Raw genomic sequence first — 16,614 nt, forward strand, 5'->3', positions numbered from 1 at the left:
GTTTTAAAATTAAGGATGTAGAACATCAAATTTAGTCCAGTAAATATGGCAAATAATACATAATTTTATTCTGTGTAATGCTGAAGGAGAGAAAGCATTGAGAGAAGTGCAAATGGAGAGAAAAATAAGGCTTGTCAGGCAGTCATAAAGATAGGCATTCATGGAACAGCCTCATCTGATGGCCTTTCAGACAGTTGCACCTTAGTGAGGTTATAATGAGGATTCTTGACACCTTATGGGACCAGATAAATTTAATAGGTGGAGTCACACATATCACAGAAGTTTTCTTAAGAAATAAAAGTTACAGTATTTAGCTATTTAAGATACTATTTTTGGCTTATTGTAGTTTATACAAGGACATCCTATAAGGAATTGCTTAAAATTCAGGCCATTATTTTTTTCCAGCTTCTATCTAACACTGACTGTTGATTATCAAAATGCCTGAATCTGTTACTGCTTTTGGTAGTGTTTTATGAGCAAGGGAGCAAGCAGTCTTTTGGGAGATAGAATTTTGACAGCAGATTTTTAAAACATTCAGTATTAGCATTTTAATTCTAGTTCATCAGATTTATCTTTCTATCCCCCATCCCAAATTGCCAAACATTCTGAAATTTTTCTCAAATGGTAGAATGGCTGAAAGAAATACTTTAATTTAAATAATCTCAAAGCTCTTGCGTATGTTTCAGATAATCATTATAATTAATTATAGTTATTTGATATTGGGTTTGAGGGTTAAGGTTTCTCAATAGAAGCATTTAAGATGTTGAACTCAGTTAAATGGCCGCTTAAATTGGATTGTTTTTGACCTAAATACAATTACTATTTTGTCATATCTGGCAGTATCCTTTAGTATTATTAGTTATACTAATTAATTTAGCATATTTTAATGAGACTAATATAATACTATAGAAAGTCTGAAAAAGAGAAAAATATACGTAATTCCACTACCATAAGAATCAGAAATCCAATTCTGGATCCTTCCAGGATGCGGAACTAGCCTCATTACTGGCCTCTTCCTCCAAGATCAAATGCAGAGGAAATTGAGAGGGAAAGAAGCAGAACTGAGATCCTTGTGTGTGGGGGTGGGGTGGTCACTTTGACCTGGTGTCAGTGTTGTCATTGATGCCCACAGCGGAGGCAGGAGAGGCTCTTGGCTGTGAAAGGATAAAATAAGAATGAACTGTTAGGGTTCTGTTCTTACCTCTTTCCCACCATTGCCTATGGTAATAAGAGAACACTGTCAACAGATATATGCCGATACTTTTTAAAACAAATGAAATGGGAAAGATATGGGGAAAATATAACTTATTAGAACTGACTCAAGAAGAATTAAAAAGCTTGCATAGTTCTACAACTGTTAAAGAAATGGAAGCAAATGGGTTTAAAGATCTTGGCCCAGTTGGCATTACAGGCAAGGTCTACCAAACTTTGAAGGAACCGATTATCCCTATTTTAAACAGACACTTCCAGACAATAAAAGGAATACTCCCCAACTCATTCTGTGAGGCCAGTATAATCCCTATATTAAAATCAGACAATTTGAGAAAAATAAAGTTTTATTTCACTCATAGTGGGAGATACTATGAAGCTTTTGTAATATTGGGTCAAGTATAGACACCTTGACCAGTGGAACAGAGAGCCCCCAAAACAGGTCCATATATGTATGGAACTTGGGTATATGACAGAAGTGGCATGTTAGATGAGTGGGGACAGGTGTAACGTAGCTTGAAAAAAATGGTTTCTATTTGGATTCTTATCTCAAACTATAAACAAAAGAATCAACTTGAGAATGTTAGAAGACTTAAATGTCAAAACCGAAAAATTAAAACTACATAGGTTAGTATATTTTGGATCTTCAAATAGGAAAAAATTTCTTAAACTGACAGAACTGGCTACGAAAGACTAAGACTAACTGTGATTATGAAAGAAATGAGTGATTAACTATTAAAATTAGTAACATTTCTTAAACCTACAGATAAATAAATTAGAAATCATTATTACAAACTGGGAGAAGATAGTCATAAAATTCACATGTGCCCAAGAATTAGGATCAAGAATATATGAACAGCTCAAATCAGTGAGAGAAATGGATAAAATGCATTGCCACTTTAGCAAAAGAGGAAACATATGAATATGGAGAAGTTCAACATCTTGAGTAATCAGAGCAATGTAAATCCAGACCACAATGAGATACTATTTTAAACCTGTGGGATTGTCAATGAATAAATAAATAAAAGGAAGGCAGAAAAAGAGAAAGGAAAGTCAGCTGATACCTAGGGTAGAAGAAGATATAGATCACAGGATATCCCAGGTTTCTGGTGGACATGTAAATTGGTGTAATCACTTTGGAAAACAGTTTGGCGATATCTCCTCCTAGGTATATGCCAAAGACATTCTTGCACGTGTTCAGTAGGGACACACAGAAGAATGTTCATAGCACAATTCACAATAACAAATAGGTGGGAACAACCCAAATGCCAAACAAGAAAGTGGGTGAATAAATGTGATAATAGTCACAGTGGAGTGTTAAAAATATAGTGACACAGAAAACAGTATGAATTGGGGCCGGCCTGGTGGCACAGCAGTTAAGTTTGCACGTTCCGCTTCTCAGCGGTCTGGGGTTCGCCAGTTCGGATCCCGGGTGCAGACATGGCACTGCTTGGCACGCCATGCTGTGGTAGGCGTCCCACATATAAAAAGTAGAGGAAGATGGGCATGGATGTTAGCTCAGGGCCAGGCTTCCTCAGCAAAAAAAAAAGAAAAAAAAAAGAGGAGGACTGGCAGTAGTTAGCTCAGGGCTAGTCTTCCTCAAAAAAAAAAAAAAAAAACAGTATGAATGATTCATAGCAATATAATGTAAAAAAGTAAATCCAAAAAGATGACAATATAGAATATTATTTTTATGTTAAAAACAATTTTGAAATATGCTCTTTGGGAATAGATATAAGTTAAACAAAACTATAAACAGGGAAACAAGCAAGAGAGGGAAGAATACAGGATTCAAGACTGGTTTCATTGGGTGGAGGGAGGCAGGACGTGGAATAGGCAGGCCTGCCGTATAGTTGGATGTAGGTTATTGTCCAGGCCCTTGCTTTTGTTTGGGGAGATGGGTTCGTGAACGCTTGTTACATTATTTACAATAGCTAATTAGATGACTAACTAGAAAGAGGGACATGCACAGACCAATGATGATAGTGTGTTCTGAATCAAGCATTATGATTAATTCAGTATACTGGGGATTAAAAAAGGAAATGAAAAATATCTTAATTCTCAAATTAGAGGAACAACTAGGAGATAATATTGATAGTGCATGAAACACTGCTTCTCTCTGTTATTAAGGAAGCCTTTAGGAGGAAAATCCTCATGTCTTTGGAATTGCTTGGACTAGAGGTAATTTCCAGCGTTTAACTTAGAACGATGTCTCAGATCGTTTTAGCCATAGAGATAATTGTTACTTTTATCTGTAAGTCTTATTGCTTTATTTAACAAGGAATTTTAGGACTGCAGTCTGCTTATTCAAATTATGTAGCAGATTTTTCAAATGACAGACTTTTTAAGAAACGAGTTGGGGTGGATGTAAAAAAATTTTTTTCATTTAAAGTGCTTAACCTATGAATGGACCAAGATTTCAGTGTCATGTTCTGCTGTTCTTTTTATTTTTCTTTTTATTTATTTATTTATTTTTGTTGAGGAAGATTGGCCTTGAGCTAACGTCTGTGCCAGTCTTTCTCTATTTTGTAATATGTGGGCCACCAACACAGCATGGCCACTAACAGAGCAGGGTAGGTCGGCACCCAGGAACTGAACCCTAGGCCACTGAAGCAGAACGTACTGAACTTAACCACTAGGCCAGTGGGGCTGGTCCTATTCTTTTTATTTTTAATTTTAAATTAGATTTTTATTGAATATTACCTGCTTATATAAGGATATGTATGTGTATATAATACACGCAAATAATTAGAATAAATTTAAAACTCTTGTCATACTGTTGTATATACTTTTCTGTTTATGTGTGTAAATATACCTACTTTATATAAATGGATTGTAGGTAACTTGATTTTGGAAGATATATTTAAAATTTTAAGGCAAGTCGTCCTATTAAATAAAATGATTTATAATTTATCATCTAACCTAATTACTGTTACAGTAATTCCTTCCTGCTTTTCTTTAAAAAAAAAATAAAGTTGCTTGTGTTTGAATCTCAAAGCAGAGCTACTGACAGATTTATGTTTGTCCCTTAACTTCTGATGATAGAAATGTTTGATAAGAAAAGACATAAAACACTTTCCAAAGTACCCAGCTTTAATATTTACCATCATAATAATTCACTTCCTTTTCCAAATTGCTAATTATAGATAGTCCCACACAGTGTAGCACTTAACTTTGTGTGTGGTTATTTTAAAATAGTTAAAGGTAGGAAAGATGATTTATGCTGCTTTTTATCTCCTTGAGACTCTTAGCATGGATTTGAGAACATATCACAAGTGCTTGATATTTGATTAAAACAGCTTAATTTTGTTGCAGCCACAAGGTTTAAACTATTTTGGGTTGAAATCCACATTTCTTCATAATGGTTTTAAATAATCTGTTCATGTTTTATAGGAAATCATTAAAAAATAATTTTAAGTCTCGATATTCAGTTTATGTTGATTGTAGTTGAGTTTTGTTTTTAAGAGAGGGGAAAGCTGTTTTGGGCTCATGCTGATTTCTTTCTAGATTTGTGATCACAATGTTAAAAAAATTACTCCAACTTTAGCTTTTATTTACCCAGGAAATGGAAGTAGCTATTATCTTTTTTTAAAAAATCGCTTATGGAGGTAATAGGGTCCTTTATCACCTATTTGCTTATGAATTGGATCCGTAAAGTAACTTGTAGGGGGGTGAAAATCACATCTTTTTTCTGTTGCACAGAAAGATTTTTCAAAGTTGTGCTTAAGGCGCATCTTGGGGAGAGTTTTTTTATATTTATCTTTCGGAAGTTGGTGTACAATCTGCCTTAATTGGGGTGTATTTAAGGAATGATCTATTAGAGTATTACAATGTATAAAGAGGTAAAAGAAAATATTATGTTTCTTCTGCTTTTGCCATAACTAGTGGGCTTCACGTGTGTATGTATTCCACTGTTGATAACAAAGCAGAGTTCAAGTGGAATCAGAAACTGAAATCTAAGTCTAAGAAATCTCTTGATTATTGAGTGTCTTAAAAGCGTAAAGTTATATGTGTAACTATTTCCCTGTGAAATAACCATGATCTCTTGTCCTGCTTACATCAGAGGGCTTTGCACTTGGATGGGTAGATGGGTAGGTAAAAAAAGGTAGTAACAGATGGAAAATAATTTGAAAAATATAAAACATGCATAATATATAAAATATGTAATTGAAGCAGTACTACAGCTCGTTGTATTGTTGGTTGGTATAGGTATTAAGAATTCTGAGAGTGCAGGTGATTCCTGGAGAAAAGATTTACATTATCTGTAAAATATATTCGTTTAGCTTGAGTCTAGACTAGGGTTTCGAAAAAGAGAGAGTGGGATGGAGGCATTTCTGGTGGGATGTAAGAGTGCTTGTGTTTTTCTGGGAGGACAGATCATTAATTAACCATCTTTGCTTATAGTGAGGAACAATGTTAACAAGTTTGGACTGAAAAATTAGTAGTAGAGGACCTCAAATGCTGGGCTACAAAGTTTAGAGAAGGTGTTGCCAATATTACTCTGGTAGAGCTTTGGGAAGATTGATCTGGCTAGGATAGATCAAGGGCTAGAGGAAGCAGCACCAGCCAGTAGGTCTTAAGACACAGTGGTTCATAGTTTCTTCCCCCCAACCTCAGCAGATGTGAGGGATTAATATATCTGCTCATCGAGAGCCGTTCCCTTTAGTAACTGTACTCAGAGCGGCAGAGGTTTTCATCACAGGGTGGACCGGATCAGGGAAAGGATGTTGTGTAACTTCCAATCACAAATTACTATTAAAATTGTTAAGATTTAATGCTACAAAAGCTGGAAATTGCTTTGAAGTGCTAGGAGTGGGAATGAAACTGAAAGCAAACTATTGAGAAAAAAAGAGAATTGATGATACTTGAAAGTGACTGAGCGTGGAGACTAAAAGAGAAGGAGTGAGTCAGGTGGCTTTGAAATACCAAGCCTGTGACACGCCTTGCCCTGAAATCCAGCACAGTGACTGCCGTGGGGAGGGGCACTGAAGCACCGCCTTGGTGAAGTTTAAGCATGGCACAAGACCTGCTGGTTGCTGATGCGATTGTCGTGCTGCTAGATGACAGGCACTTTAAAAGAATGCTTTTCTTCCCTTAGGAGTTTATGGAAACACTTCCGTGCCGTGAGCCTCTGTTTGTTTTTACTGGTATTCCCTGCTTATATGGCTTACATGATTTGCCAGTTTTTCCACATGGATTTTTGGCTTCTTATCATTATTTCTAGCAGCATTCTCACCTCTCTTCAGGTAAGCCCAGGATTAAGTTTATATAATAACTGATTTTCTTATTTTTCCTTCTGGAAAAGGAATTAAACTTTTTCAAGATTAATTATTTTAAGTGTCCTGTTTAGGTGATTACTTCCCACTCTGTTTACTAGAATACATTTATTTGCACATAGGAGTGAGAATGTAAGTTATTAAAATGCTAGACCTATGTCGTATTTCTTTTAATCAAGGTAATTAAACTTTGAAATTTCTCTTTTTCAAAAAGGTATAATACAGGGGCCAGCCTGATGAAGTAGAGGTTAAGTTCACGGACTCCGCTTTGGCGGCTCGGGGTTCGCCGGTTTCAATCCTGGGCATAGACCTACACACTGCTTATCAAGCCATGCTGTGGCAGGCGTCCCACATATAAAATGGAAGAAGATGGGCACGGATGTTAGCTCAGGGCCAATCTTCCTCAGCAAAAATAGAAGAATTGGTGGAGGATGTTAGCTCAGGGCTAATCTTCCTCAAAAAAAAAAAAAGGTCTAATACAGAGCTGTCATATAAATCTTGAACAGATAAGTACCCAATAAATATTTTAAAACTTTAGCTCTTGTTTGGAGCACATTTTTTAGTAAATACCCACTCAGAAATTTGTATAGTTTCATGATGTATATAAATATATAACATGTGTGTCTCTATTACAAACACAGACGTTATATATACACGCATACACACACATGCATTATTGCCCTGGAAATGATAACTTGTATTGGTAATAATACTGTATATTGCAGGGAAATTTTTATTGCCTAGTAGTAAGAAGTAAGAGAAAATGTAGTGCTGGCATTAAAAATGGATTCATTGTTTCCTGTAGAGGTAAAGAGTCTTTGAAAGTTGAGGAACAGGCATGACTACAGGATTAGGAAAATTTAGGTAGAATTTTGTTGGGTTTTAGTGATCTAGGGAATGAGGGGAAAGGATGAGTCAGAGAAAACTGATTATTAATCAGAATTGTTTTAGAAAAGTTGCATTTCAAGGTATGGCTTTTTGGTATCTGATACCTGGGTTACTGAGATCACCCACATTTTAATTACACCACTGTCTCCTCTAGATATAAAATGTGGCGTCCTAAAAGTGTTAGGAATGTGTTACTGTTTTTGAAAGCTATGAAAAAACTTTCTCAATGATCATATTCTGTTTTAACATACATACTTATTTTTTTTCAGGTTCTGGGAACACTTTTTATTTATGTCTTATTTATGGTTGAGGAATTCAGAAAAGAGCCAGTGGAAAACATGGATGATGTCATCTACTATGTGAATGGCACTTACCGCCTGCTGGAGTTTCTTGTGGCCCTTTGTGTGGTGGCCTATGGTGTCTCAGAGACCATCTTTGGAGAATGGACAGTAATGGGCTCGATGATCATTTTCATCCATTCATACTATAATGTGTGGCTTCGGGCCCAGCTGGGGTGGAAGAGCTTCCTTCTCCGCAGGGATGCTGTGAATAAGATTAAATCCTTACCCATTGCTACGAAAGAGCAACTTGAGAAACACAATGATATTTGTGCCATCTGCTATCAGGTAACTCACAGCAAGAATCCATTTGGTTGGGTCATGTGACGTATCCCTTGGGACGTTAACCACATTAACCAAATTCAAGTTAAATTTCCCGGCGGAATTATCTCCTTGGTTTGGAAAAAAAAAAGGGCCTCAGAAATTATTAAAGACCTGATAAAATATTTCCATTTTATTTCTAAATTGAAAGTTTTTAATTTAGTCCCTCGAATTCTAATTTATTGTTATTTTCAACATTATTGCTCACCCATAAATAAAGGAAAAACAGGTCAGGTGTATTTTATATTTACTCCTGAATATATACACACACACACAGATATATATGCACTATCAAATATATACTGTCAATCAGGAGTCAGCAACTTCTGAAAAGTGGTGTGCCAAGATTCTGACTCTTTTCCTTCTGGTGTTCCCCGGGTGGGGAAGATGTATTCATTTACTTAATGTAGGTGCAGCGGGTATGTGCTTACCTGTGGGTTGATGGATATCTGAGATGGGTACAAACTTCTCTGTGTGACAGTGGGGGGCGGGGCGATATGGTAGAGGCAACCAATTGGTGTGCTGTTGCAGTTGGCCTACCTGGCATTTTTGGCACATGCGCCATGAATAGCTGCTGATTGCCTTCTTTTAAAAATCCAAACATACTATTTAAATCAGCTTGGAAATAAAACAACAACAAAAATTGGCCTAGAGTGTAGTCACCAGTCACTTGTGCAGTAGGGTGGTTGAGTAGCATTTACAGCTGAACTGTACTGTTGGAAGAGTGGACAGAAATTATGGGCCACAGCAGAAACTCTGCCTTTAAAATCACTCTTAAAGAGTGTGGGCTGGTAGAGTAAAACCATAGATAGTACCCGTGAGTGTGCAGGGAATCTTCTTCCTCCAGGGCTGCTTCATCGTTTAGGTGGGGTGTGTATGTGTGTGTGTGTAAGACTGTCTAGAATAGGCATTTTTTTCCAAAGAGTAAAATGCAACTACCACTTTTTTTATTGTTGTTAGAGCATACTTTTGGGTACTAGCAAAATAACGTTTTCCGGGTTGTTTCTGCATTTGAGGGGACTGAGGAGTGATGTAGGTTCCTCCCAAGTTAAATGGTCATTGTCTTAGTTCTGGCTCCTTTGTGCTCAGTAGCCTTGTGCACAAGACAAAGCACATCAAAGACAAGTTCAGGCACATCAGCTTCAGCAGCCGATGTCTCAATGTTCCATCTCTGGGATTTGAGTCCTCTTTTTGTATTTCCTGTTGTCACATCACTTTTTTTGAGGTGCTAGAACTGCCTGCTGATATCACACAGATAATGAAAGTCAAATTGCTTACCTTCCCAGCTGGCTGCCTTTCTTTGGATGGCTTTCTGCTTAAAAGTTGATTCCCAGGTGTTACCAGTTCTTGGCAAGGAATTTCTGCAATAGCCACAACTCCTTGTTTTGGGACTTAAAATTGATGGTCCATTCACTAAATGTATATTCTTATAATTTAAACTTCATGTCCTCAGGCTTCCCTCCCCAAATATATATTATGCAAGGAATATTAATGCAAAGTATACCACTTTTTATTCCAGTGTTATGGAACTTGAGTGTGCATAAAGTCACGTGAGTGGCATACTATGTAACTATAGATTGGTGAATGCCATCTTCAGATATCCTGATTCAGTAGGTCTGGGGTGGCCCAAGAGTCTGCATGGTTAGCAAGCACTCTGGGTGATTCTGATGCAAGTTGAGAAACACTGGCTTATATAGACCATCTTGAAAACTGGGTATTACATTGTCCTTAGTGAAATTGCCACTTCCTTGCCAACACTCTGGTGTTCTGTGGCTGATTTTGTCTCCTTGTCAATAATCTCATCCTGGAATAATCTGTTCAGCTGTGTTGAAGCATAACTGTGGAAAAAGTCCTGTCTTCATCAGATTTTTGAGGTTCTGATTGTACTCATGCCATTCCGTTGGAGACCCAGGAATTATACTCTACAGTTGTGTGATCCTCGTGTTTCATACTAAGGCAGAACTCAGTTAAAAAGGTTGTCTCTTCCTCATTTTTAGTTTTTAGTTCTTTTTTTTTAATTATTTAGCCAGCGGTTCTTGCATTATTTGTATAAAGGGATCTTTGATGGCAAGAGGATTGTTACTAAAATATAAAATGAATTTTATTTTAAGATCTTGTGTTACCAATTTTCTATGGGGAATTTGTTGGAAAGAAATGCTGGAACTAGAACTTTTGGGATGTAGCAGCAAAGATTTTAGATGACAGACATTTATGAGGTATCTTTTTTCCCCCTTTTTAGGACATGAAATCTGCTGTGATCACACCTTGCAGTCATTTCTTCCACGCAGGCTGTCTCAAGAAATGGCTCTATGTCCAGGAGACCTGCCCCCTGTGCCACTGCCACCTCAAAAACTCCTCCCAGCCTCCAGGGTTAGGAACTGAGCCGGCTCCACAACCTCCTGCTGGAGCTGAGCAGAACATCGTGCTTCAGGAAGGTACTGAACCCCTGGACCAAGAGCGTCCCCGAGGGACCGGGATGGAGGAACGTTCTAGGGACAATAATGAGTGCATTGCCAGAAGATCAGAGAGCCAGGAAGGAACTTGTGAACCCAAGGAGTATCCTCTTGGTGCAAAAGATGAAGCACGTCCTATTGAGGTCAGCCCAGAAGAAAAGAAGCAGGAGTAAAGCTTTGATCCTCTGGTGGAGGGCTTGACTCATGATGCCATTCGTGCTTAGATTTGAGGAATGAATGTATGCAGTGACTGGGCAGGAAACTCGACATTCCAAGGATCTAATCCAGGAAGTACTCTCAGTGGAGACCGCCTGCTGTCATCCCCTTGATATTGTGGGGGAAATTTTGCAATGTATGCTAATCAAAATGTATTTATGTATCCTATGCTGATGTTTCGTAGAGGTTTGCCAAGAAATTCAACCTCAGCAACTTCAGAAACTGCCCCTGACTTGTAAGGGATAAGTAAAATCAGATTTGAGTGTTTGAAAGGGGCTAAAGAAAGGAGGATGAAGAGCATAAGGACAGCATGGGAAGAAGCAGGCAGAGTGGAACTGACATTTCACTTTCCATGGGACAGGATCACTCCTGTTACCAAGTGTGAGTAGTGGCCAGCCCTTTTCTCCACTCCTTTTCCCTCAGTTAATTGGAACTCAGTCAGGTGATGATTGAATTTTGTACAGCACCGAAATGAAATCAAAGATGTAAATGCATTGATTGTATTCAGAGATTGGAGCACGCTCATACGTGGTTTGTGCTTAGGGGCGGGGGGGTGGGGTGGGCACTTGGGCCTTGCGGGTGCATTCACGTAATCTGAGGCTCTTGAACTTCATGATGGAGTCTTCACTATTTTGATGTATATGAAGCTTTTGTTAATATATTGTATACTCTGTTGGCTGTGTGAAGTAAACTAAAACTCTAATGAACACTTTGGAGTCCACGTTAGTGTAGGAGGCCAAAGTGGGAAGGGCTTTAGGGCACTGATAAAGGCCCTAAGTGTACTTTTCAATCCTGTGTAATGTTTAATTCTTGCAACTGAATCAAAACAGTGTTAAATTATGGCAATATTTGCACTTTGGGAATGAGTACATAACTGTATGATCACATTCTGCAAATGCCACTTTTAAAGCTGTTAATAGACTTTGCACCTTTTCTTTGACGAGGATGTGTCATATTTAAATTTTTACATTCATCATGGCTACAGGTAGAACTGGGGAGGGGGGAATGTAATTTTTTATGGGAATTTTGATATGAAAAGAAACTAGTCATTTATTTATACAATAGGATTGGCTCAAAAAGTGTTTTTCAGACTCGGTATTCCTAATGTGGGATGTGACTTTATTTTCTTTTTAGTAGCAAATTTGGATGTAGACTGACAGACATAGCTGAATGTCTTAATAAATTTAAATTTTGAGGATAACGATGTCTTGTTCCTGTGATTACTATTATTGTAAAGTGTTTTATTGAAATTCTGTTCTTAGGAGGTTTTGTTTTTTATCTAGCTGGGCTTTTTATATATCTTGATCCCTGTCAAAAAGGCCCTGCAGATGGCAAAGCTTTTTAATTGAAAAGGACCAGTTCTTTGAAATCTCCTGCCCGTGGTAGCAAACCTAGCTCTGCATCAGAAGCATCTGGGAGCTTTACAAAAAATTACGCATTTCTGAAGCCCATTTCAGACCTACCGACTCAGCCTTTGGGGGTGCCTGAGCACGTGCATTTCAAGCATCCTGGGTGATTCTATCCAACTAGCCTGGCACCAGCACGATTTTACATCTAGAAAAGAAGTGGCTAGATGAGAATGAATTTCTCCCACGTGTAGCTGGAAGTTTCTCGCCAGGCTTTTGTGAGCCAGGGTAGGCAGGAACAGAGCAGGTGGCTCCCTCTGCTGGTAGTCAGGCTCTTGTCCAAAGACCTAGCAGCCATCTCTGATTTAAAAGGCTGATTTTCAGCCTTTGTGTAAAAGTACATGTTCAAATATTAAACTTCCTGTTGTCTTATTTGAAGGAATAAAATTGCAGACAAAGTTGAAATCATTTACGGCACAGTGAACTTAGCTATCCTTTAGCATTGTTGACTCTTCTTCCCAAAGGACTTTCTCTCACATGGACCTAAGGAAAAGTACTCAGATGTTTTAATAAAAGTGCAGACTTCTTTGGCATGAATTTAACCTTATAATACACTTCTTACTTCCTGATGGCACAGAGACCCCAGCTCTCCTGAGTCTCATGAGCCTCTCAGCAGCCTGGTGGACAAATCGCACCCTCCCAATGTGTGTCCTTTTGCTTCAGTCGGGTGAGCTGTATTACACTCTAGTAACAAAAACCCTCAAAATCTCAGCGGCGTCAGAACAACAAAGGTTTATGTCCCGGGCACACACTGCATATGTGCCTATCTGCAAGTTGGCTGGGAGCTCTATTTCGTGCAGGCACTCGGGGATTCTAGGCTGATGGAATAGCCACTGTCTTGAACCTTCCTGATGGTTGTGGCCAAGGGAAAGGGCTCTGGAAGGCTGTAGGTTAGCAGTTACGTGCTCCTCCCGGCAGTGGACCTGTGTCCCTTCCGCTCACCCCCTGTGGCCAGAACTATGGCCCCACCAGCGCAAGAAGGTACGAAAGTTCAGTCTCCCTCCCGGGGTCTGGAAAGAGAACCTGTTGGCAGTGCTGATGACTACCACACCTCAGTGAAAGCAAGACAATTTTATTTACATGTTCAAAATTTGGGAGCATACCTGTGAATGACTCAAAGCATACCAGTTGAGAACCTCTGGCTTAATTTGTTCCTTGTTCCAATATGCTGGGATAGTAGCGTTGTATAATGCCATCTGTATTCAAAATTTCTGTTTTTCGGTCATTTTTGTGATAGTTCCCAACTCACTGCCAGACTTTGGACTTAGGAAGACAAAGTTTAACTACCTAGTTTGTACTAGTGAAGAGAAAAGAGGAAAGTAAGATTCAATTTCCCTTCTATTATACTTGATCAAAGTAAATGAGAAAATATCACATCTCTTATGGGCCCTTTTTAGGCCGCTTTTCCTGTCCGTTTAATGATGTCTACTGTTTTTCAGACTGCATGTGCATTTTCCCTCATGATCACTTTTCCCTTAAAAACTTTTATCACCTTGTGAACTTTGACATCAAGGTTAGTACTTAATCTAAACTTTCATACTAGTCATCAACATGTATTTCCACTGTGTGGTGTTTTTCATTTCATAAAACTCGTTCTAGTGATCTAAATCATGCTGTTTGCACGTCTCTTAAGGGTCTGATTTTTAAACATTGGACTGAACAACAGGCTCCTTGAGGTCCGTCCCTCATTAGGGCTTCAGTGTTTTAAGTATGCCTTGTTTCATGAGCATGTTCCATCGTAACACTGCTTTCCCTAAAGGTTTTGTTATGATGTCAAATTGTGAATTTAATTGGTTAATGGGAAAGGAAAAACTGTGTAGTTTCCAAGTTTAAAAGGGGGAATTTTTTCTAAGGCTGTGGTAATGGGACAAAGACCTTACAGAGATTTAAGCACTAATAAATTAATGTGCCAGTTTTGAAAAAAACAGCTTCAAGTAAGTTTTACACCCTATTTGCTTCCACTCTGGCTTTCCTGAGAATAGAGTTTCTCCAATTTTAGAATCACGGCAAGTTGAAGGTAAGAATTACAAGATTTTGGGGGCTGGCCCTGCGGCATAGTGGTTAAGTTCCTGTGCTCCACTTCAGTGGTCCAGATTTGTGGCTTTGGATCCCAGGCATGTACCTACACTACTCGTTAGCCATGCTGTGGCAGCGACCCACATACAAAGTGGAGGAGGATTGGCATAGATGTTAGCTCAGGGTTAATCTTCCTCAAGCAAAAAAATATATAAATAAATAATTACAAGGTTTTGATTTTTTTTAAATGCTTTGTTATTTTTAAAAATACTTTTTCTGGGGCCAGCCCCGTGGCTGAGTGGTTAAATTCGCGTGCTCCACTTCGGCGGCCCAGGGCTTCACTGGTTCGGATCCTGGGCGCAGACATGGCACCGTTCATCAGGCCATGCTGAGGTGGCATCTCACATAGCACAACCAGAAGGACCACAACTAGAATATACAACTGTGTACTGGGGAGGTCTTTGGGGAGAAAAAAAAAAAAGATTGGCAACAGATGTTAGCTCAGGTGCCAATCTTTAAAAGAAAAAAATTTTCCTCCTGTTTTTCAACATTGCTTATTACTTGGAAAGTATTTAAAAAGAATAAAAGTCACTCATAATCTCTCTTTTGGAATTAGTCTTTTCAAGTTACTTTTTTATTTGGAGATAGGAGAACTCCGCTATTGACAAGCACACCCCAGGAGTCATTTTCACTTCTCTTTCTAAAGTCTACCATCTATCATTTAGCTTCTGAAATTCATATACATTCCAAACACTTGTGAAATTCATCAGTTCAGGCACACCTGTTTCTCCACCTTTGAAGATAGAGAATGCTATGACTTTTCAAAATAAGGTTAACATTTTATAGGTAGTGCTTGCTTAGAAAATGATCAAAAATACTAGGGGCAGCTTATAGAACTAGTTATTCTTGTGGCCACTCAGGAAAATACTTCCTTTCTCTCTTCCAGTGGATTCATTATTCGGTTGCAGTGTGGTTTCAGAGTAAAGGGTAGGACATTTCTAGCGAAGACTGAGTAAACCCTTCCCTCACCCTCACTTCTACAATCCTGTTCATTTTCCTGGCTCTTACTAACACTGATATTGGTGTTCTTTTCCTATTTTGTGAATGTTGGCTGTTTGACTCAATTTTTCTTTCTATTCGTAATAGATATAAACAACTCCTTTCTTTTCTGTTGTTTCATATGTTCTGAGGTAAGAGAGAATGGCTTCTCACTAGCTGGAAATGGTAATCTCCCTGAAGGTAGGAGAAATTCTGAGTCAATTCTAGATGGAATATTCAATTACTTTCCAAATGAGAACTTGGCAAAGTGAGGTCATCTCTCTGAGTGGCATAAAGCCGGCTAGTTTCCTTTGTCAGTCCTTTCTCAGTCCCCTTGGGTTAGGGAAATAGCAGAAGGGGTGAGAAGAGTCTTGACTCAAGGCAGGAGCTCTGGGCTGTGATTTTTATTCTCATTCTAGCTGTGTGATCCTTGGCTAACCTTCATTTTTCTGGGCTTCAGCCTCATCTGAAAAAATGGTCTCTGATCTATCATTCTGCTCTTCAGATTTTGCCTGTCTGTATTTTTAATCTTGACCACTGACTGGTGAGCTTCGTATATTTTTTATGTGCTATGCCAAATACTAAACTTAGCTAAGATTTGATTTACCACTGTGCTCTCAGTGCCTGGCACAGGACGGGAGCTTGCTAAATGTCTGCTGGGTGAACAAATGAACCTAGTGTGTGGCTCCTCGTATGAACCCCATAGTTCAAAGGTGGCAGAGACTTCTGCTGGTTCTAGAGGCAGAGAGCATAACACTATGTGCCAGCTGGATGAAGTCATTTCTGTGAGTGGATTGTCTTAACTGAATTCAGATACAGAACTGAGAGCTGCTAGAACAGAGATTACAAACTTAGGACATTTAGGTAAAATCTGGGCTGATGTATTTTGCTTTGTTTTATGTTTGGACACAAAGGTACACTTCTAAGTGGTGTTTTAAAAAACATTTGAATTAATTGCCAACCATTTAAAAATTGCAAGAATATAAATACAAACTCAATTTCTAGCTTCTCTTGGAAAATGGGAAGATCTGGCCACATGAGGTTGCTCACTCCTGCCTGGCAATAGTGGGCAGGAGCTGAGGTGGGTTGAGTGGGGTTTCTAACTCACTCCAGATACCTTCCCCCCGCCCACCCTCTCTAGAAAATGAAATTGTTTTCATCAAACTCTTCTGTTTGCATGAGAGATGTTGTGATTACTGGGAAAGTTTGGCTTCTCATTTATTGAATATGAATAGTGTAGATGTTCTGTAATGATCACAGTGAAAAATATGAGAACCAGAAGCAGTGTGGGTAAATCTGATGTTCACTTGTGAAAGTGTAGAATCTGTATATTTTCATTTTTCTTTAATTCCAGTAGTTCAGTAAAAAAGAAAAGAAAAGAAAAATTGGTGACCAAGTGTTTCATTTAAATGTATTTTCAATTTAGGTCTATGCTTGAATTTTGCACTCTATG

The 16,614-nt window shown here is 38.5% G+C and overlaps 1 protein-coding gene and 1 long non-coding RNA gene across 3 annotated transcripts in view; one reads left to right on the forward strand and one right to left on the reverse strand.

Annotated features, from left to right (window-relative positions):
• Positions 1 to 11,902, forward strand: part of RNF145 (ring finger protein 145) — a 51,349-nt gene extending 39,447 nt beyond the window's left edge. For both annotated transcript variants that reach the window (XM_046666608.1, XM_046666607.1), the window contains exons 9-11: positions 6,308 to 6,455; positions 7,643 to 7,999; positions 10,272 to 11,902. In XM_046666608.1, the coding sequence (XP_046522564.1) occupies positions 6,308 to 6,455; positions 7,643 to 7,999; positions 10,272 to 10,658 (892 nt within the window). In that variant the 3' untranslated portion in view covers positions 10,659 to 11,902. The remainder of the gene's footprint in view (positions 1 to 6,307; positions 6,456 to 7,642; positions 8,000 to 10,271) is intronic.
• LOC124242066 (uncharacterized) overlaps positions 7,783 to 16,614 on the reverse strand; it is a 28,905-nt gene continuing 20,073 nt past the window's right edge. The window contains exon 3 of the long non-coding RNA XR_006889374.1: positions 7,783 to 7,916. This is a non-coding gene — a long non-coding RNA (uncharacterized LOC124242066). The remainder of the gene's footprint in view (positions 7,917 to 16,614) is intronic.

This window comes from Equus quagga, chromosome 7 (assembly GCF_021613505.1).
Source record: "Equus quagga isolate Etosha38 chromosome 7, UCLA_HA_Equagga_1.0, whole genome shotgun sequence".
NCBI classification, from domain to species: domain Eukaryota; kingdom Metazoa; phylum Chordata; class Mammalia; order Perissodactyla; family Equidae; genus Equus; species Equus quagga.